The sequence below is a fragment of the Anoplopoma fimbria genome, chromosome 17 (genome assembly GCF_027596085.1).
Source record: "Anoplopoma fimbria isolate UVic2021 breed Golden Eagle Sablefish chromosome 17, Afim_UVic_2022, whole genome shotgun sequence".
NCBI lineage: Eukaryota > Metazoa > Chordata > Actinopteri > Perciformes > Anoplopomatidae > Anoplopoma > Anoplopoma fimbria.
The window spans coordinates 15,663,246-15,684,932 of record NC_072465.1 but is presented as its reverse complement, the minus strand read 5'-3'; the positions used below and the strand labels follow the sequence as shown (position 1 = coordinate 15,684,932).

General features: G+C 40.3%; 3 protein-coding genes across 3 annotated transcripts; all 3 read left to right on the top strand.

Moving 5' to 3' along the window:
- The first annotated feature begins 63 nt into the window (after window positions 1–63).
- On the top strand, window positions 64–10,408 carry LOC129105452 (NCK-interacting protein with SH3 domain-like). The gene is given in 14 exon segments (XM_054616485.1): window positions 64–399; window positions 1,631–1,743; window positions 1,822–2,032; window positions 2,550–2,625; window positions 2,838–3,034; window positions 3,036–3,386; window positions 4,457–4,627; window positions 5,721–5,807; window positions 6,248–6,386; window positions 6,481–6,561; window positions 6,849–6,977; window positions 7,667–7,756; window positions 7,849–8,021; window positions 8,290–10,408. Coding segments are annotated over 14 exon segments (2,214 nt in total). The 5' UTR covers window positions 64–228; the 3' UTR covers window positions 8,515–10,408.
- A 1,435-nt stretch (window positions 10,409–11,843) lies between these two features.
- Window positions 11,844–16,566, top strand: slc25a20 (solute carrier family 25 member 20). Its single transcript, XM_054616508.1, has 10 exons — window positions 11,844–11,938; window positions 12,028–12,137; window positions 12,976–13,068; window positions 13,177–13,304; window positions 13,397–13,487; window positions 13,620–13,737; window positions 14,015–14,087; window positions 14,183–14,292; window positions 14,455–14,579; window positions 15,918–16,566. The coding sequence occupies exons 2-10, from the start codon at window positions 12,033–12,035 to the stop codon at window positions 15,978–15,980; spliced, it is 906 nt and encodes a 301-aa protein (XP_054472483.1). The 5' UTR covers window positions 11,844–11,938; window positions 12,028–12,032; the 3' UTR covers window positions 15,981–16,566.
- Window positions 16,567–17,302: 736 nt separating this feature from the next.
- prkar2ab (protein kinase, cAMP-dependent, regulatory, type II, alpha, B) lies at window positions 17,303–21,212 on the top strand. The gene is made up of 10 exons (XM_054616502.1): window positions 17,303–17,558; window positions 17,988–18,023; window positions 18,108–18,247; window positions 19,139–19,245; window positions 19,351–19,504; window positions 19,594–19,695; window positions 19,836–19,910; window positions 19,996–20,061; window positions 20,197–20,335; window positions 20,933–21,212. The coding sequence occupies exons 1-10, from the start codon at window positions 17,303–17,305 to the stop codon at window positions 21,055–21,057; spliced, it is 1,200 nt and encodes a 399-aa protein (XP_054472477.1). The 3' UTR covers window positions 21,058–21,212.
- Window positions 21,213–21,687: the final 475 nt, after the last annotated feature.

Genomic DNA, 21,687 nt, shown 5'->3' with positions numbered 1-21,687 from the left:
ATGCAGCAACAGCGCCTCCTGCGGTGTTTACCCGCAACTGTCACAGGTCAGATGATCCGAGGAGCTACATTGTAAATAGACAGCGACGATCCACCGGGGACATGCCTTCATGGACTCTTTAAACCGCCTCTGACGGATCACATATTACCCCTCTGAGACTCGTTATCTCCAGACACCGGTTCTCCAGCTGTTTCTGGTTATTCCGGCGCTTCAAAGTCTCATTAAAGTATGTACCGGTCTCTGTACGCCTTCCGATCCGCGGAGCCCAACTCACTGCACTTCTCGGCCGGAGAAAGCTTCCTAATCCTGGAGAGGAGCAACAAACACTGGTGGCTGGGGTCCCGCTGCAGCTCGGGGGAAACCGGCTACATCCCATCGTCATACATCGAAAAAATACAGGTAAACACGGATCTCTGACCTGCGTGTTTTTCTGTTTTGGTTCTCAATGGGAAAAAAAACAAGCAGTGCCCATGTCGCATCTTGGGGTGAAGTGAAATCTGGTGAATGCGTAGTGACGTTAAGGGCTGAATTGATGGGCTCGAGAAGATCCCATGTAGTTACTGTACTATATGTTCTACAGTGCACGCCACGTTGAAGCTCACTGCCGATTATTGTCAGGAGGGAAATAGAAATGCTTGCAGGAGAAACCATAAATTACTGGAAAGGTTGCATAGAGACGTTGCCTTCTGCACTGCAGCTGCTCACTGCGACAGAGAGGGATGTAGGGAAGGAGGTAAGATATGACAGGACAGGATGATATAGGATAGGACAGTGGTTCTCAAATGGGGGTACATGAAGGCACTCCAGGGGGTACGTGAGATTTTTTAAAAATATATTTAAAATTAGCATCCATTCAAAAATCCTTTTAAAAATAGTTATTTAATAAATATTATAAGTGTAAGTTCATAAACTGAATTCAATGCAACAAAGCAATCTTCATCTTTAACAGTTTAATAAATCAGACTGTGTATTACATCTTTTTTTCCAGCCAAAAATGCTTTGAGCTGGTTAGGGGGTACTTGGTTGAAAATATATTTCACAGGGGTTACATCACTGAAAAAAGGTTGAGAACCACTGGGGTAGGAAATGAGACCGGACAGACCCAAACCTAAGACCAGCAAGACAGAAAGATATTGTTTCTGCTCAAATGAAACTCGTCTGCTCCTCTGAATATATCTCTAGTTTTTATTTTATAATTGTAAGAATAATTCTCAACTATCCTTGTTTTCCTACAACAAGTTGCTTCTCCCTTCCGCATAGCTTTTCTCTCAGACACACCCACTTGGGATCTGCAGTCAGGAGACTCCTTATTCCAAGGATCCATACAGTGAACTAGTCAGAGCATGTATTTTGTTAAACCACAGGCTGCACGCTGGCAGCATAGGAATGCTCTCTCCTGTTGTTAATGACATTGGCTGTAGAGGTTTAACGAGCCTGAATGTGAGGCCTCACTGAGCACGTGTGTCACTGGTTAAAAAGCTGTTTTTGTTAGATAACCGCCCCAGTTTGTTTTCTGCCTGGAGTCACACATGTCCTCGAGCCACAAGTCTGACCCATTCTGTTTAAAATGTAATAATTATGTTAATGAATATTTCATTTGTACCCTATGTTCTCTTTCTTTCTCTGGTAGGCTCCAGAGCAGGATGAGGTGTTGCAGTCTATTGACAGAGCAATTGAAGGAATCCACAACGTGGCTTTAAAAAATGGAGGCAAATACAATCTGGAACAGAGAGATGTTCTACAGTGAGTCGAAATGCTTATTACAAGTTAATATATTCATTCTGGTATGTTGTATAAATCATTTATTCTCTTCTGGTGCAGAAAGTTGATCCATCACAGAAAAGAAACGCTTGCGCGACGAAGTTCCTCGTCCACCGGTCACAAACAAGGCATCCCATCCTCCAGCAGCGAGATATCTCTCAGTCAAACTCCTCCTCCACCCAACGGCCTGAACCGGGACCATGGACGACAGGGGGGCGTGCCGCTGTCAGGAAGCGTGGACAACATACAGGCAGAACAGGGCTTTTATCAGGTAACACACTCACACAGTACATATTTAAATGTTTTATTTGAAGCCACCAATTAGGTTCAAATATGCAGACGTTGGATATTTAGACAGCTTTTATACATTTTTCATACTTATGAGCAGAAAAAGTTATAAGGCTGCAAATTGTCATCCATCTTGTATATCTCCCTGTTTTGCCATTCGTCTTCCTGTAAAGCACTTCAAACATCTGTTTCAAAAAGTGCTAAATAAATAAAGTGTGTTTGCAATTGTAACTCATTAATGCTGAATATGTGAACATGCTTAAGGCTGCCTATTAAACACTGATCATTTACATTTATATTCTGGCTCCCAAATCTTTGCAAATGGGGACTAGTACTTGATCAGTTCATCAGAAAAGGATTTATCCATTTACAGGATTACACACGCACACGTGCACACACACACACACACACACACACACACACACACACAAAACACACACACACACACACGCAATATCCCCTCAAATGAGTCTGTATTTAATTAATTTCACCTCCTGCAGGTGCCTCCTCAACCTCGACGTGCAGCTCCCATCACCCCACCTCCCCCTGAGAAACAGCGTAACGGCCGCCGTCCAGGTGAGAACTCTAGAGAGCAGCACTGTGGACGCTTTTTTTTCACTCAGAATTCACAACATCACTGACAAGTTTGTGACAGTCTCAGAGATTACAGCACAGTGTTTTTTCAGCTCTATACTTCACAAACACACTCTATTCTTAGTCAGGTCATTCCTGTTCACTCTACACTCTGTAACTGGAGCTCTCTCTCTCTCTCTCTCTCTCTCCCTCAGCAGAGCCGGAGGTCCCCTCCAGAGGGTCCTCTCTTCCTCCGTCACCCGCTCCCTCCCTCACGATCAGCACCACCTCATTAGAGTCTGGCTCCTCCCACTCTCTGCTCTCCTCTGATGTCAGCTTGCCAAGTGTTTCCAGCACCCCCCCTCCTCCTGTGCCATCCCGTGTGAAGCCCACTGCACCGGCTCCGGACGTGCCCCCCCTCCGACTCCCCTCCTCAGCCAGCTCCTGCAAAGAAGAACCCGGCTCCACAGCCTCCCCATCTCACCCCTCCTCCTTCACAGCCCACCGTGGTGGAGCAGCCGGAAAGTGATTGGCCCGTTGCCCCCCCTTCCATCGCTGAAAGCCCTCCTGGCAGCCCCACAACTTCTGAGCCGGTTCCCATGACTATCGGGGCCGAGCTGATCGAGCTGGTACGGAAGAACACGGGCTTGAGTTACGAGCTGTCGCGGGTCGCCGTAGGCGTGGTGGTCGGCCATCTGCAGACGGCCTTACCTCAGGCCTCTTCTGATCTAGAGCAAGTTCTCCTCTCACTGGTGGAGAAAAAGGTCAGATTTGTTTTCATTATATCATGTGGATTCAGCAACATGCAGCCCCGCCAGCTTAAAGGAGAGCACCGGTGTCGTTTAGAGTTACAGCTCAGTTTTCATTTAGCTGACATTTCTCAGAGTTGTTTTGAGACTCGGGGGAAGGTACTCACCGTATCGCTCGCTCATTTCCTGTTTTTATGCTTGACTAAGCATGAGAGGAGCTGCTGATTCTTTCCTGGCAGACATTTGCATTTCTTACTGTCATTTGAAGGTGGTCAGTGGTGGGTAGTGTGACATGTAACCTCAAACAGCAAATTCTGAAAGCTGTTGGCTGCATCCTGTATTTACATGGTGACACCTGTGCACAGTCCCACTACGCTCATCCAATTATAAAGCCTGAATACTCTGTGCTCTATTAGAGGTCTCCTCAGTGTGCTTTTAGATAGGAAACACTCAGATGGGGACTAACAAAGATGATACAAAGAGTTTTAAACAAAGCCAAATTGAAGGTTGTCGCTCTGGTAACTTCCAGCCTGAATATGTTGTCTTTTAAAAATGAATTACAGAGAAAACCCTCTGCTGAAAGGCTGATCTCTGAAACTATGCTGCTGCATGCTGCAATTATTGTTTTCGTAGTAACTTGCCTCTGCACTATACCTTTGCTCTGGCTTATGCTTTGAGATGCTTGTCTAAGAAAGGAGATGCACTTATGACTTCTGGTGACTAGTAGTTCTCTTGAATACCTATGTTGAATACACTTCCTGTAAGTCGCTTTGGATAAAAGCGTCTGCTAAATGACTGTAATGTAATGTAATGTAATGTAATGCATGCAGACGCAGAGCAGAAAAGCATCCAATACAATTGACACAAACTTTTAAAAACACCGGTATTATCCTTTAAAGCTGCTGTCATCAATATTTTGAATGTGAAAGGGGTCATTCAAAGTGACGAACCTACATAAAATTCTCGCCAGACTTTAAGTTGAGCAGCTTCTCTATGACACAGTCCTGTTCCTTAAATGTTCCTCTGTACTGGTATTTCAAGTTTTAGCAGAAATAGGTGTGTCTTCATGTTCTCTGTCTCTGTAGGATTTGAGAGCATCGCTGCCGCAGGGTCAGGTGTGTCACGACGAGCAGAGGCTGGAGGTGATCTTCGGCGACCTCGCCCATCACCGGGACGATTCTCAGCAGCGTAGCTGGGCGCTTCATGAAGACCACGCTCTCATCGCCTGCTACCTCGAGGAGCTGCTGAAGATACTGGTATGATGCAGTGACAGCGTCCCTGCTTAGTTCTAGAGATCATTTTCCAGGAATGTTTCAGTGATGTTCTAGTTGGTATGACAGATAGGGATCACGTCACACACTAGTGTGTTCCTCTCTGTGGAAGTCTGATTTATTGTTTTGAATAAGACACCCCACCCAATAATATCCAACTCTCTCAAAATTGCCCAACTAACATTTGAAACTATTGGTCCTATCGAGAGTTAAATAAAAAACCTTAAACCTTTTGCAGGCTAAACAAACTGACAAGCTCAGCAACCAGAAGTTAAACGAGGGGGTGGAGCTAAGTACATCCAGGACACGTGGGAACCCTGAGTGACCTCTTAAAACGATTCAAGTTTATCCGAAAGAAGATGTTACTGAAGTCCTGACTGACTGTGTCACATATGAAAACATAGATTTCACAGATATGTTTGTCTGTCAGTCATAAGTAATTCAGGATTTATTTATAAAGCACATTTCAAAATAATGGTTGCAAAGTGATTACACAGTAAAATATGTAATACACATTACACGCAATGAATAGCAATACCGTAAATCAGCTTACACACAAGACCTCTGGGTCAAACATGAGTCATTATGTGTTAATATGCACAGTAATGTGACATTACGGTGGGTCAGTTTTCAATGAGAGCTGAAAACATATTGAGTCACTAATTCAACAGACATAATTAGTCAGGAGTTTTTGAGTTGACATCACTGGTTTATCCTCATAATGATTTTTAAAGTTTTCTCTCGGGATGATCCTCTGATGTGACTACAGGACCAGTCCAGCTGTCGTGTTGTAAATACCAGACATGTTTGATGGGATCAGACCGGCTCAGACGACTTTACAAATCCAACAGTGTGTTTAAAGACTGAATCTGTAAATGCTTCAGGCTGCCAAATATTCTTTGTTGGCAGTTTGTCCCGACACTCAGGGATGAGATGTCCAGAAGAGCTGTCAATGGGCTTCATAATCCTCCTCTGGTGTTTCCAGGGACCACGGCGGTCACACAGATTAGGAGGTTACATAGTTATGATTTTATTATGTCATCGCTTCTCGACTAACATTTTTTTTTGTTTTTTTCAGACTGATGCAGATCCTGAGGTGTGTAAGAGGATGTGTAAGGCCAACCACTACGAGAATGTGCTGTCTCTGGTTTCATATTATCAGATGGTGAGACAATAAACAATAACAAAGCCTTTTATTTTGAACACAATTAACTTCAAACCTTTATTTAAGAAAAACATGAATTTATCAGGCTTATAGTATAAAAAGGTCTGTAAAGATGATTTCTCTCTTGAGGTTAAAATATTCTTCATTATTATCATCATCTTTATGTGGTCAGTATATTAAAGAATATATCAGTGTGATACTTCTGACTGACAATTGAAAAAAAATGTCCTTGTCCTTGTGGCCTAGCAACTGTGCTCAACAATAATATTCAGTTTGTGTTTGTTGTTGATTACATAAGAGTGAACTAGATTTGAGCCTTGTTGACCTGAATGGAGATTGTGTAATTACAGTGTTAGTGAGCTACATGTTGGTGATGTTCAGTGTGTATCTGGTAAGTTTTGGCTCATTGTTATTATTAATATTATCTTGTGACCGTGCAGGAGCATCGCGTGTCTTTGCGGCTGCTGCTGCTCAAAGTGTTCGGGGCGATGTGCAGCCTGGATGCTTCTCTCATCTCCACCCTCCTCAACTCCATCCTCCCGATGGAGCTGGCCAGGGACTTACAGACTGACACACAAGGTGAAATTTATTTTTATTTCCCCCTCATCTTGTTCATCTGCACTACTCCCAAAGCTAAATATAACCCTCTTTGTTTTTCTTTTTCTTTCCTCAGAGCACCAGAAGATGTGTTACACAGCTTTGGTGCTCACTATGATCTTCTCAATGGGCGAACAGGTGCCATATCATCACTACGGTATGGCATATATAAAGACTGTCATATATTTTCGGTGGCATATAACATGTATATTGTACAGCTGCATGAGGTTGTGCACAAAAAAACAGAGCATCACTGATGTTGATTCTTCCAACACAATGAAAAACAATATTTTGTTTAGCTTCATGACAACAAAGTTTACTTTATCAGACCGATTATAAACGGTTTTCCTGTTCTAAAAGTTTGACACGCATACATTCAAAGGTGTCTTAAAGGGATAACCTGTTCTTTAGTTAGGACATAATCCTGACCCTCCCTGTTTGCAGAACACTTGAATGCGGACTTTGTTGAGTTTCTGCTGGGTGTGGTGGAGGACGGGCTTCCCTCTGATCCCACAGAGCAGCTGCCTGACATCTTCCTGAACCTCCTGTTGGCCTTCAACCTGCACCACACAGGTGGGAACAGTCGCCATGGAGCTTTTTCACAGCAGACATTTTGACTCGTCATAGCAGGAAACGCACAGCAAGAGTAAAAATATTGAAATAAAGGATGGCTGAGCGAGGGTCATTTATAATGTTATCATGATGTGTTCAAAGCTTGTAAGATGTAGTTGTTTTGCGAGACACTTGAATAAATACAATCGTTTGAATTAGTTTCCATAGCAATATAAAATAGATATTAAAGAGAGAATTATGACCTGTTTAACACTTGCTTGAAGCAATTTATACATAATTAAAATGGCTAATTCCAAGAGAAGTTTATTATTTCCTAATTATTAATTTTATTTCATTGTTTACACCTACTTCAGAGCGGTTGAAGTGATTTTTTTGTATTGTGGATAAAAAAAATGGTCTGGAGCCTTGTAGACCGGCTGCTTAAACTAAAAAATTAAAAACAATCTTTTTAGGCCAATAGGGATCATCACTCAGCAAAGAAACATGATCAGGGTATTTGCAGAAGTTATATTTGCTCCCTTTTTTCTTTTGTGCTTATCTGATCCGTGACTGAAAACGTGATACGATCCAAACTGACTTTTTTTGATTTGTTGCACCCCTACTTAAACCGCAGGAGAGCCATCATTAATGTTATTTGTCTTTTTACTGTCTTTCTATTTACTTTTTTGTGTCTTGTCTGTGTCCCCCAGCACCCAGCAGCAATGTGAACATGCAGGAGCTGAAGAAGAAAAATGTTAAGATCCTGTCAGAGAAAGTGCTGCTGCTTCTAAACAGAGGCGGTAAAATACCACCGTTTCTCATATTTCTCATTTTGCATCCATGCCTTCTGCGCACTGACGTCATCGCTCACTATCTGCCCTCTGCTCTCCAGACGACCCTGTGTGTATGTTCAAACACACCCCGCCTGCACCGCACTCAGTGCTCAAGTTTCTGCAAGATGTGTTCGCCAACCGAGAGACCGCTGATATATTCTACAGCACTGACATGATGGTGATGATTGACATCGCTGTTCGACAAATATCTGACCTTTCACCTGGAGACAAGGTGAGACCTGGAAACACCGCACAGCTACTGATTGTTCTCAGGTTTTAAAGGAGCAGTTTCACATTTTGGGAAACACTCTTTTTTTCTTTTCTTGTATTATTATTGTATTAAGTGGACAGATATGAGATAGGGACAGATATTCTCATCAAACCTTCGAAAAGAAAGCGTTTTTCCTAAAATGTGAATCTATTTGTTCAATGATACCAGCTAAACCAACATCTTGTTACCAAGTCTGATTATAATCTCCTCTCTTGCCCTCCCTGTGAAGCTGAGAATGGAGTATCTTTCCCTCATGCACTCCATAATACGCTCGACGGACTACCTCGAGCACCAGCACCGCCTGCCTGACCTGCAGGGGGTGCTGCAGAGGATTCTCAGGGAGGAGGAAGATCCAGGAGAAGATGAAGGGAACGCTACAGCGAAACAGATGGATAAGCTAATTGTACAGCAGATCTACAAGGAGTTCCCACAGATCAGTGAGAACCAGGACTAACAGTATCAGTAGCATACTCACACACTGTAGTCTGCTCCTGTCCACTGAAGGGAGGTACAATAAGTCTTGAGAGACAAAGAACTGACATTTGATGGGACGCCCTGTTTTCTGTGCCATTCTGTGCAGAGAGAAGCTAATCAGTTTTGCCAATGTTTTCATGGACTTGTAGTCCAGGGCTGCAGCATGCATTTGATGTTGAGTTAAAAAAGATTTTCCTGTTTTTCACAGCTTCTCCCGTCGTATATGAATTGTGTTTGAAAAAGAAGTGGGATTTTTTTTTTTCTCTGGTGTTAAGTTTAAGACAGAAAAAACATGACAAATGCACAAAAAACCTGTGAGGTTCAATCACACTTGGAGATTAAGAATAGCCAAAAAAATAGGCCAAATACTGGAGCTGCTTCACAGTGAATTCCTAGCAATAATTACCTTAAAAAACAAATACAATAACTATTAAAACAACAATCACAACTAAATCTTATTCTAACAAAAATATGTTTTAACCAAATTGATTTAAAAATAAATTCAAAGATTTAGTATAAAAAAGACAGATTTGAAGTCATGTTACAGATAAAAGTGCCATTATTTAAACTGTTGTGAGAATACGTTGTGTGCTTCCCTTGTAGCGGGACCAAACTACTGTGTGTGACTGCAAGCAGTATAATACTCCTACAAATGACTTCCTCTTTCATTCACTATAATTAGAATTGAAATCATGTAGAACGAGTTGAACAAGTTGACTGTCCTAGTGAGAAAAAAGCACACTGACTCATGTGTTATCAATTCTAAGCTTTTAGCTAAGTGACTTGCTGCTACATATTGAGTCTCTCCTGTGGCTCCGTCTGCAGTTTTCTCAGTCTGGTACTTTTGTCTCTTTACTGCTAATCAAAGTCTTTGAGATGATCGCTCTGTACTTACATATGCAAAGCTCCTCTAGCGTCAGAAGTTATTGAACGTTTACATATTAATGTTGTGTGTGCTGCATTCACATTCAAACTAACTGTGCTGCAATAAGGCTTTACATAGCAACCTGCAATATCGCTGTAATATACCAACAGTCTTGGCTGATGTGAGCTGTGGATTCCTGGAGGGGAAAGTGTTCTGCAGTTGTTATGACCCGAGATGATACTTTAGTCAGTGTTGTTGATTTCCAGTTATTATCTGATGCTCCTACTGAAAATCAAGACAATGGAGTTGAAATACAGGGCATTTATTTTATCTCTTTGTGGTTGTAATACTTTAAGCAACATGTACCTTTCCTTGTTTCTTCCCAATGATGTAGTGATTGATGTTCTCCCATCTTACACTTTAACATATCTGTTTTTGTCCCTGGTATGGCTCCCCCGTCTGGAGGTGGTAAATGCAATGCAGAAGTGATACCCGTTTTTAGTTAATGTCCGAGTGATCGTTCATTGATTATTTGTGTGTCTGTTTACAGTACGTGTGAGAGAGGTGAGGGTCCCTTCTTTACATGATTAACATCGTCTGCAAAAGTGCTATGACAGTGTTATAATAAAACTAATAAAGCTATATTTTAACAGTGGAAGTGGTTGGATTGTTTGTTGTTGAGTTTGTGACAACACATTTTGTAACTTACATTAATTCAGAGCTTTGTGAACATGTTGTTGGTTACAATCATGACACAATGAAATCACCAAGAGTGAGACTTAAACAGTATAAGAGTTAAACAGTAGTGTTTTAAGTGTTGGCAGCAGACAGAAGCAGCCAAGTGTGTCCAGAACGTCATGTCAGCACAGATTTTTTTTAAATTATTATTTTAGAAAAAAGATAAATTGTGATGATGGTCCTGAATTTTATTCATTCTCAGTTGCCCTTCAAAACCCTTCAAAACTCTTTCCGTTTGCCTTTCTTAGCTATGTATATGTTTGTTTTATTGTCAACCCACACACTTCAAAGATTGTAAAATATTGTAAATTAATATTATAATATTGAAAATTGTATATAACACAATGAATACATTAAACTGAGAAATGACTGCAGCTAAAAGTCATTCATTCATTTGTTGTTTAAATATACAGTATAATGTCATAGATTTCAACAGTTATACTTCTTCATTTTTTCTGTATGTAAAAAAATATTAAATTTATATTTATTATAAATTGTGTAACCCACTCCTGGTTAAGAACACCCCACTCGAGGTTGAGAAGGAGCTATGTTTTGAGTGCAATAACCATAAAAACGACGACACAAGTTAATACAGTTAACTGCAACTTTGGTTTAGAGATTAAAAAAACAAATGTTACATTTAAATGCATATGAAAAATAAAAACTGAACCCTTTCAACTAAAGAAAATAGTCTTTTAAAGAAGCCTGGTTTTGTGATCACCTTAAATCATTATGCTTATTTGTGTTTAAGTGGAAATTCTCTTCAGTTTCAAGCAACTTCTAAGTTAGTGTGTGCTGAACAAACTGACCATTGATCAAAGTCAACTATCTTTTGGAGTCAGAGAGTCTCAGAGAGCGTTATAGACTGTAATTAAAAAGTGGTAATCATCACCTTGACGTCACCCATTGGTTATGGACTGCTGTTTTTCTAGCCTCGTGTTCTGGATTTTGGCCGTCGCCATCTTGGCTTTTTGCAACCAGAAATGTCACTCGAAGGTGGAGCACTAGTAAAACCGAACACTGAATAAGACATTTTTATGCAACCAAAATAGTTACAATAAACTTTCATGGACTGAAAACACACTGTCTAAAGGTATAAGTTGTAAGACGAAAACACGGACAACAACCAGACCACACACGGCCGTAGTAGTGGCCCTTCAATGTCAAGGTTGTCACCACTAAAAAATACCCTGCTTTATTGTATGGGGCCATAATTTACTAAAATAACATAATGCTGTATTGAAACTAGCGATTGAGACCAAAAAATCATGTTCACGATGTTTACTGAGTTAATAAATCAAGTGAGAAGGAGAGTCATTTTGTCATAAACTTCTATACAATCAGACTTTTAGAGAAAAAAGTCACTACCTGATGGCTTTTAGAAGTTTGAGTGCCATCTTTAAGTATATTATGTTGCGTGTTCTTCATTTAAATATAAACAGATGCATAATGGATTCAAAAATATATATATTTATACTTTATATATGGAATTTATGTTTTACATAAACTGAGAATTTACCAGATCTATTTTGTAAATAAGCTTGAATAAAGTTTAATTAGAATTTTGTGTTAGCAAATGTATTGATAGATCCAATAATAACAAAAAAATAGATAGAATTGACAGATTGTTCTTTTCCATCGAGCAACAATGTACAGTTTCCACCCGGACGCCAAACAGGACCGTACCAGAGTTCAGATGTGTCGCAGTCAGACCTGTCCGGGTGAATAAGTGGGTGAAAGGTCCTACAGTCAGGAGTGACAGCACCTCACAAACACACCTCACAGAGACACCGTCGACCAGGTAATATGTTGTTTCTTGTCTTTATTTACATCTCTGTGTGTTTCAGTTTGTTTCCGGTGTCAGTTTCATTCAGTCTGTTGTGTTTTTAGGAAACATGTCCAAAAAGCAGCAGCCGATCAGTCCGATGAAGAACTTCTTCGCAGGAGGGTTTGGAGGCGTTTGCCTCGTCTTCACAGGACATCCACTCGACACCATTAAGGTGATTATTGTACTTTGCGTCTCCCTTACAGTGACACTCTTATTACATTAGGAGACAACCACGAGCGTGCATGCGGTGACACTGCAGGCAGCAGAGCCAGAGACCAGAGACAAGCAAGCAAATGTCAGAGTCAACTCTGTAGATGTAACACTCATGTAAATATTAATGTAGCTGCTCAGAGTATGAGCACCTTTGACCCACATTCACTCTGTTACGTGACTCAACTCAGTGCTGGTGCTGTGGCCTCCTGTACAGACAGACAGATATCTCACATAAAAGTATGATTCTGTCAATCACTATTCTATGAGACCTACAGTAATTAGCTTAATACCTCTTTAATTAATCTACACTAACCCATCAGGCACTTAGCCATTATAAGCTTATGCCAGATATATCTGTGTTTATGTTGGAAGAAACCACAGTGCAGGAATACAAATATATATATTTGAGGCAATTTCTAAGAAGTTTTGTCATTTTCATCTTCATCACTATCATTGTAAAGTTTAAAGCCCAGTTCACACCTTTGTCACAGTTCTTTTTTTAACCAGCATTTTTTGGCCACTTGTGAGAAGAGTACGTTGTAAACATAGCACAACATATTATCACCTTAAAAAAGTTGTTATGGCAAATAAAAGAAAGTGACCAGTTGCCTATTTAGACATCAAGCAGACAGGGAGCAACATTAGTATTCATTTAGAGTTGTGTTTATGGCCACCAGGCGAATTAAGTCAAATTAACCTCTCAGATTGCACAAATTGAGGTCCAAACTGCTGCTCCTGTGATGCTTGATTCTCTGTGTGTGACGTCAATACAAAGTGCGTTCTCTTTGCTCTCTCAGGTGCGTTTGCAGACTCAGCCCAAACCCAAACCTGGAGAGAGCCTCTTGTATGCTGGAACCATTGATTGTCTTAAGAAGACCTTAGCCAAAGAGGTGAGGATCCATGCTGCCTTTGTATCTGCAACATTATAGAGTAAATACTGTCTAAAATGTCTTTCCTCCCACATGCTGATGTTTCCTTGTCATCTTCTTCCCTCAAAGGGTATGAAGGGACTCTATAAAGGCATGGCCGCCCCGATCATTGGAGTCACACCCATGTTTGCTGTCTGCTTCTTTGGATTTGGAATGGGCAAGAAATTACAACAGAAAACCCCTGATGACATCCTAACGTAAGTGATGTCCTTGCTGTAGTTGGCCGTACTGTTCATTTAGCTATAACGCTCTAATAGGTGATAATATGTGAGTACGTTGTCTCCTGCAGGTATCCTCAGCTGTTTGCTGCAGGGATGTTGTCTGGTGTTTTCACCACGGCCATCATGGCTCCTGGAGAGCGCATCAAATGCCTCCTACAGGTCAGAGATCATGTGTTTGTACAGATATAAGAATCTAATCACTGTGTGTTCAGCACTGATTAATAGTAGATTCCACATGGCAAAGTGAAATGACAGTGATTGTAAAGTGTATGTGTGTTTCGTTGTGTGCAGATCCAGGCATCAACAGGAGAGCTGAAGTATGCAGGACCCATGGACTGTGTCAAACAGCTGTACAGACAGTACGGGATCAGAGGAATCTACAAAGGCACCGCGCTGACTCTCATGAGAGGTGCTGCTTTACTCTGATAGATAGTAAACCTGAGACCTAGATCACATAATGGGAATATTTCACTTAAAAGAGCCCTCTGTGTAGGTCATCTTACTAGATTAACTCTTTAAATTCTTGTCAAACCACTTGTATTATGTCAGAAGATGTGAAGTATGTTTACATAGAAATATTCACATGTATCCATTTAGTTACTGATCAGTTAAATGTAGCTATATTTCATATGTTATGGAGGTTGTGGTGCACCTGAAGTCAATCTTTTTCTTGTTTTGTAACTCAGATGTTCCAGCGAGTGGGATGTACTTCACTTCCTATGAGTGGTTGAAGAACGTCCTCACACCAGCAGGAAAAAGGTGAATAGTTGTTCTTTCCTAACAGTATTTACAACAGTCTGTTGTATTGTAAGATTGACCTCTGAGGAGTTGAACATGTTTTCTTCTCCTTGCAGCCATAACGAGCTCAGCGTTCCCAGTGTGCTTTTTGCTGGAGGGATGGCTGGGATCTTTAACTGGGCGGTCGCAATTCCAGCCGACGTACTCAAGTCTCGTTTCCAAACAGGTTTGTTTTTAGATTCCCCAATTTCTTTAGGCTGTGATATCCGTTGATAACAAGTTATCTTACCAAGTCTGAAAAAATATATTTTTCCATTTGTTTAACAAGCAGGTTTGTCTTTAAAATATGTGTCTGGGACTGAGTTTTCTTATGTTTTATCTCATTCAGCTCCTGAAGGAAAATATCCCAATGGATTCCGTGACGTTCTGCGGGAGCTGATCAGAGAGGAGGGCATCGGCTCTCTCTATAAAGGCTTCAACGCCGTCATGCTTCGAGCTTTCCCTGCAAACGCAGTGAGTGAACTTTATAGAAGCTGTGATCCAAATCACATACTTTTAATTCAAACTGCAGCTTCCCTTACAAAGTCAATACTGTTGCATGCAGTATGCATTCAATTTGGACATCCTCCTACTTCCTTATGACATGGCAGCTTGAGCTTTGACCCTCTTGCTTATATAATTGCTGTGCAAAGGATTCTGGGTCAGAATAGCCAGAAAAGCACGCTGGTTTACATTCTGCAAAATGCAACCTGATGTAGTACAACATCCTGGTGTTTTCTGTCATACTGCATTTTACATACTTTGTGTTGGGACATATTAGACTTCTTTCTGGCATACTAAATAGTACAGTAATATGGGTATTGGAACTCACGGTTCTGGCTCAGAGGAGCTACATGGTACATTTGACACCAAGCAGTATTTAGTTTGACAAGTTCAAGGATAAAGAAGGAGTGGTCATAAATGAGTCATGCATGAATTAAATGTCATTATTAGCAGCCACAGGTCATGATATGTATATATACAGGAAAACGACATAAATCCGTATCACTAAGCTATAGATCGGATTGAGGCCAATCACTACACCGCTGTGTTGTGTCAGCATTTTAAGATTAACACCAGAAACAAACCAAATTGATTCACCAACAGACTTTACTAGAGTAGAGTTGGTATATTTTAACACCTCAAATGACCAAAATCCGAAAAAGTTTTTTCCGTCTCTCAGCGGAAAGATTTGTAAGTCAATTAAAAACTCACAAGGAATCAAAAGTATGTTTCCAGCTCCAAACCATTAAACGTGCGTGTGTTAATTGACTGATTTTTGTTTGTCTTTTGTGATTTGAAATTGAATATCTTTTGGTTTTGCACTTTTGTTTTGGATAAAACAAACAACTTTAGAAGCTCATCTTTGACTGTATAAATGAACGATGGCCATTTTCACTCTTATCTGACATTTTATAGTGCAGAGTCAATAACTGGAAGGTTAATCAATAATGTCAAGTAGTTGGTTAGTTGCAGCCGGAGTGGACAGTAGAGAAGTGAAATTATTGTCACCCAGCAAAGATCCCTGAACTCAAAATGGGGAGGTTCCTGTAACATCGTCAGTGTCTTAAAGCTCCCACTATTACAGGTCAAATGTACACATACAGTGGATTTATATGAATTCATGAAAACATATTTCATATTTAATTTCATATTTTAGCTCTGTTACAATTCAAATTCAAATTATAATTGTTCACATTTTGTCAAAAAACAACCATATGTTAAAAATCTGTTATTTGTTCTATCACTGTTGTCTGTCTATCACTGTACACAAGCTAACAAGTTTGTTCTGTGTGTATCTTTTCTTTTCAGGCTTGTTTCTTGGGCTTTGAGTTCGCAATGAAGTTCCTGAACTGGTTATCACCGGATCTGTGAGGAGGACTCGCCTCGTACGTGAATCCCAGGAACAGAACTGTTTAATACAATGCAGTTATTAGCGGCACACACACACACACACACACATACAGTGAATCACACAGTTTTCCAATAATGTGCTTCATTATCTTTAAAACCTTGTGGTACTGTAGAGAGAGTGGATCATTCAGACCTGCGGCGGAAGCAGAGCAGAGATGTTGTGATGACTTGGTACCAGTCAACAAAAACACACACACAGACACACACATAAGACAGATGAATGTTCCCACTCCTTTTCGTTTTACTCGTTTTCTTTAGATTGTGTTATTTTTATATAAGAAAAGGAGTGAAGTGAACATGCCGTGCCTTACCTTTTGTTATCTGCGAGCAGGTGTACATATCAGGGAAAAGGTGCTTTATGTTTTACTGTGTGTGTTCAGTCTCTCGGCAACACACACCTTCCAAACTGTCTGATTCCTGTGAGGTTCAGCCTCCCTCCATGCAGTGACCATCGATGCTAGCTACACTTTGTTTGTTTTAATGTGAAATGAGATCAATTGAACATTACATGAATGTCAAATATGTAAAGAAATAAAAGAATATAATCCATATTTAGAAATTAGATTGTCATGCACTTTTTTTTTTAATTGTGTTTTTATTTGGATTTTTAAAAAAGTAGAAGATTTGACTCTCCATGCTTATTTAAACAACTGTAACAAAGACTATGATAGACTATTATTATATAAAATACAATAAGTCAAAGGATTTGAAAGAGAAATTAAGAATTAAGAGAAAAAGAAGAAGGAAAATGCACAGAACATAGTAAGTAGCTCCAGTTCATCTTTCTGTCATAGAGATATAATAAATAATGTCAATCAATTGAGGGTAATTCTATTAATGGCTTTTCTACCTGCAGCAGTAAACAATTCAAATATAACTTTTTAAAAACACTTTTTTAAAGTTATTTAATCGGAGGGTGTCGGTTTCTGCAGCTTTTATAACAGCAGCCTGACGTCCGGGATAAACTCTCTTTCTCTGTGTTGTTTATTTTGCCAAATCATCAAGTTCTGAGTCGTTATCCATCGGACAGCCTTTAATTAAATCTGATGTTAAAAGCGCAGGTCAATACTTTCCGACAGGCCGTGCTGAATAAAGAAATCAATAAACTGCTGAAATGTTGTGCAGAATGGGACGAGAGGAGGGGGAGTCAGTTCGCTCCATACAGAAGTATGTTTATCAAATCTGCGGGACAAGCTGATGTTGGATTTGATATTTCAAAACATTTAGATTTGAAGGTTTTTGTAAACTAACAAACTCCAGCCTGTGACCTCTAAACCTGTAAGATGAGTAAAGTGGAGATACCAGCTGGTTTGAAGGAGCTGCTGCAGGGATACACAGTGGAGGTGCTTCGCCGTGGGCCGCCGGACTTGGTCGAATTTGCTGTGCAGCATTTTACACGAATTCTGGAGGGTCAAAGAAACAACCAAGGAGACAAGAAACGCAGCAAAAAATCTGAACGGAGAGGAGTGAGCTTTGAAACAAAGTCAAATACGCCCAAAAAGGTTGAGGAAGAGGAGGAGGAGGAGGAAGACACTGTTAGTGAGTAATATTACATCATTTTGTGTTTGTTTTCTGCTCCATGTTCTATAAATGAAAAATGTAACTTTAAGAGATGATGAGAAAAAGATTCATGGTGTCAAAATCATCAAACAAAGGACACAGAGAAACTGGAAGCTCCCAAAAAATATTGCTGCAAAGTTTTGACCTACAAGGTCACAGTCAGGCAAACATCCACATGAACAAAAAGCTGGCTAAAAATGTCTGCTCCCCTTACAACTAGCAGATCTAATGATACAAAATAACACTCATTAACTCAGGGAATTCACAATGCACATGAATTTGCACAGATGAGAAGAAACAGCATCACACACATCACAGGAACTGTAACAATAAAGTATATTAAGCTTCCTCATGCTGTAATAGATTTGTGAAATCCAGTGAAGTAAATCCACCTCTGTCTCTCTGCAGAGCCCACCACCGGTAAATACAATCGCAGAGTTTCAGGTCAGTAACTGGAACAATGTGTGTGATGGATATTGATTAATGTTGACCACTGTGCAGTATTCTCATTAGTTTGTCCCGCTGCAGTTTGTGCAGAGGCGTACAACCCCGATGACGACGAGGACGATGATGCAGAGCCTCGGGTTGTGCATCCCAAAACGGACGTGCAGCGCCGCAGACTTCAGGACGCTTGCAGAGACATTCTGCTGTTCAAAACACTGGAGCAGGTACAACAACATGATGAACTTTTGATGATGACTGATCAGACGTGTGCTGTTTACTCAAAAGCTGAATATAAGGTCTTCATAAACATCCCTTTGTTCTATCTTTGTGAAAACACTCATTGACATATTAATTCTCTAGCCCCTTATCCTAACCATAACCATCACTAAATTCTTAACCCCAACCCTTACCCAAACCTAAACCTAATTCCAACCTGAACTTTAAAACCCTCAGAAATGCCTTTGAAGAAGTGAAGATCGCCAAAAAAGTCCTCAATTTACAAAAATGTCCTCACTCTGAAGGTCTAAAACTTAAATCGGTCCTCACAAAGATATATGTACAAGTACACACACACACACACACACACACACACACACACACACACACACACACACACACACACACACACACACACACACACACACACACACACACACACACACACACACACACACACACACACACACAGAGAGACAGACAGACACCTAATGTGAGCACAAAAGTGCAACACATCTGTCCGATTTTAACACTGGCTTCCTGTTTGTCAGACAGATGGTTTACAGTTTACACTGAATGAATGGTTTCTGCTGCTCTGCTTACTGTCACTAAAACATGAGGAGGCAGCATTGAGGTTTTTATGATCTACACATCTGGAACAAACTCTGCTCCAACTCTCTGCCCTTTTGAATCGAGGCCTTTTAGTCAATAATATTTGGTTATGCATTGTAGCAGCTCCACAACTTCTCTTCTCCAGTTTGTTCTGTTTTACTCCACTTTATCTTATTTTGATCTTCTATTTCATGGCACTATTTTTAAAACCTAACTTATGTGTATATGTTTCTTATCTCGTCTTGATGTTTTTTTAAATGTTAAACGTAAGCTTTCCTCACTTCCAGGAGCAGTTCTCTGAGGTTTTGGACGGCATGTTCGAGGTGTTGGTCAAACCTCAGGAGCACATCATAGACCAAGGAGACGACGGAGACAATTTCTACGTCATAGAGAAGTGAGTGACAGATTTTAAATTGTTTGTATAATGTTATAACTAGATGACATTTTGTCCGTCTTATAATGACTTCTACTACCCGTCTGTGTGTCATATTCTGTCCAGGGGTGTGTATGATATTTTGGTGCAGAAGGACGGAGTGAGCGTGTGCGTTGGAAAGTATGACAATAAGGGCAGTTTTGGTGAGCTGGCTCTCATGTACAACACGCCGCGAGCTGCTACAATCATTGCAACACAGGAAGGCGCCCTGTGGGGCCTGGTGAGTCCCACAAAGCATCATGACCTCGAATAAAAAGAAGAATATAAGCTCAAATAAAACACAAACTATTATTCTCGTTTGGTGCTCAGGATCGAGCCACATTTCACAGACTGATTGTTAGAAATAATGCGAAGAAGAGGAGGATGTATGAGGCCTTCATTGAGTGTGTTCCTCTTTTGAAGTCTCTTGAGGTTCGTACAAATTCAAACTCTATACAAGATAATAGATCGTACACATATAAATATATATATATATATATATATATATATATATATACACACTTATGCTTGTATTTGTGTCGCATCATACTACATAATTTTCTTTTCACAAGCTCTCTGAGAGGATGAAGATTGTAGATGTTGTGGGAGCACGAGCGTTCAAAGATGGAGAGCTCTTAATAACGCAGGTACAGTGTTTGGACATTCGCCGCTGTATCTTTTGTGCGTTAATCAACAACAGGTGAGACTTCATAAATGTTTCTGTGCCTGCAGGGGGATGCGGCCGACTGTTTCTACATTGTGGAATCAGGAGCGGTGAAGATAATGATAAAAAACAAAGTGAGTGCGTAACTGAATCTATTTTAGTTGCCTCTTGATCATTTACCCCTCAGTGAATAGAATATGCCTGGTAATGTGTGACGTCAATGTACTAAATGACTGCAGGACTCACAGATTCCTTTGTGTCTGTTACAGACGAAGGCAGGCCAGCAGGACAACACAGAGGTGGAGGTGGCTCGCTGCTCTAGAGGGCAGTATTTTGGGGAGCTGGCGCTGGTCACCAACAAACCTCGAGCAGCTTCAGTTTACGCCGATGGAGAAACCAAATGTTTAGGTAAGACTACGGTGTTTTTCGCTCTTTGAAGTCAGGCGTAGCAGCACCTCAAATTTTACTGAAAGAGACTGAAAACTGGACTGTAGTTGGCTCTTAAGAGGAGGAGGAGGAGGAGGTGGTGGTGCTGCAGGCCTTAAATTGGATGAAGCAGAAACAAGCAATTCAGTAATTTATAATTTAAACACAGCAAGTGGCCGTTTTATCAGGTACTCATACACGTGTGTGAACATGAGGTCAAACTGGGACGGAGCCCACCAGAGTTTAGCTCCGCCTCCTGACATTTAAATTACGACAGAAGATTGGACAAATCGATACAATTAATCTGGATTTCTGCTGTTTTACTGTGATTAAAAATATTATATCCACTGAGCCTCATAATTTAAATATCTTCTAAATATACTGTTTATTATTCAGTTTTTCTTTAACCTCCGGTTTGACATCAAAATGTTTATCATAAAGTTAATTTATTGAAACACGCTCTATCTAGAGTTTGTTCCACTTCTTTTTTTACAAAACTACACTACTCCGTTTGTTAGAAGGAAAACAGAAGCCTGCGATGGTATGACATAATCGTAATTTACTTTCTCTTTCTTTCAGTAATTGACATCCAGGCTTTTGAGCGTTTGCTGGGACCCTGTATGGACATCATGAAGAGGAACATTTCCCAGTATGAAGAACAGCGGGTGGCCATTTTTGGCTCCAGTGTAGATCAGCTACACTAGCACACCTACTTTTAAAATGAAGCAGTATTTAAGTACATAGTGAACTCCCCTTGAGGTAAACGTAACAGAGCCTTCTGTTTTATATTCAGTAACATGGATTGAACTATTGAACTCACGATCATAGTTAGAAATGATGTCAAATGAATGGAGCGGAACCAGAGAAATCTTATTCAATGTCAAGAAGCCTACATTACCCATAATACAACTTGACTACCGATGAGTCACTTGTTTTTAACTCCTCTCCCCCTGATCTTTTTCATTTTAAAGTGACATCACTTGAGGCAATTTATCAGATTTCACGAAGATACATCTTTTCTGTAGTAGGTTTCCACAGACTTTGATGTGTAAAGTCTGGAGTTCCTTGCCCAGTCACTGAACCATCAAAATCAAATATACTGGAATCGAAACAAAATAATTAAAAAAAATTTTTTTGCAGTTATTGTGCTGGTCAAACACTAGAGAGCATTTTTAACTATGGCTAGATTATACAAAGTACTGCACCATTTGCTTTTGAACTCATCAAACTGTTAACAACCCCTTCTGATGTTAACTTAAACCTCTGTTGTATCGTATTAAATGTAACCTTGTTTTTAATACCTCGCATGTCTTGAGAATTAAAGTGAGTGAAAT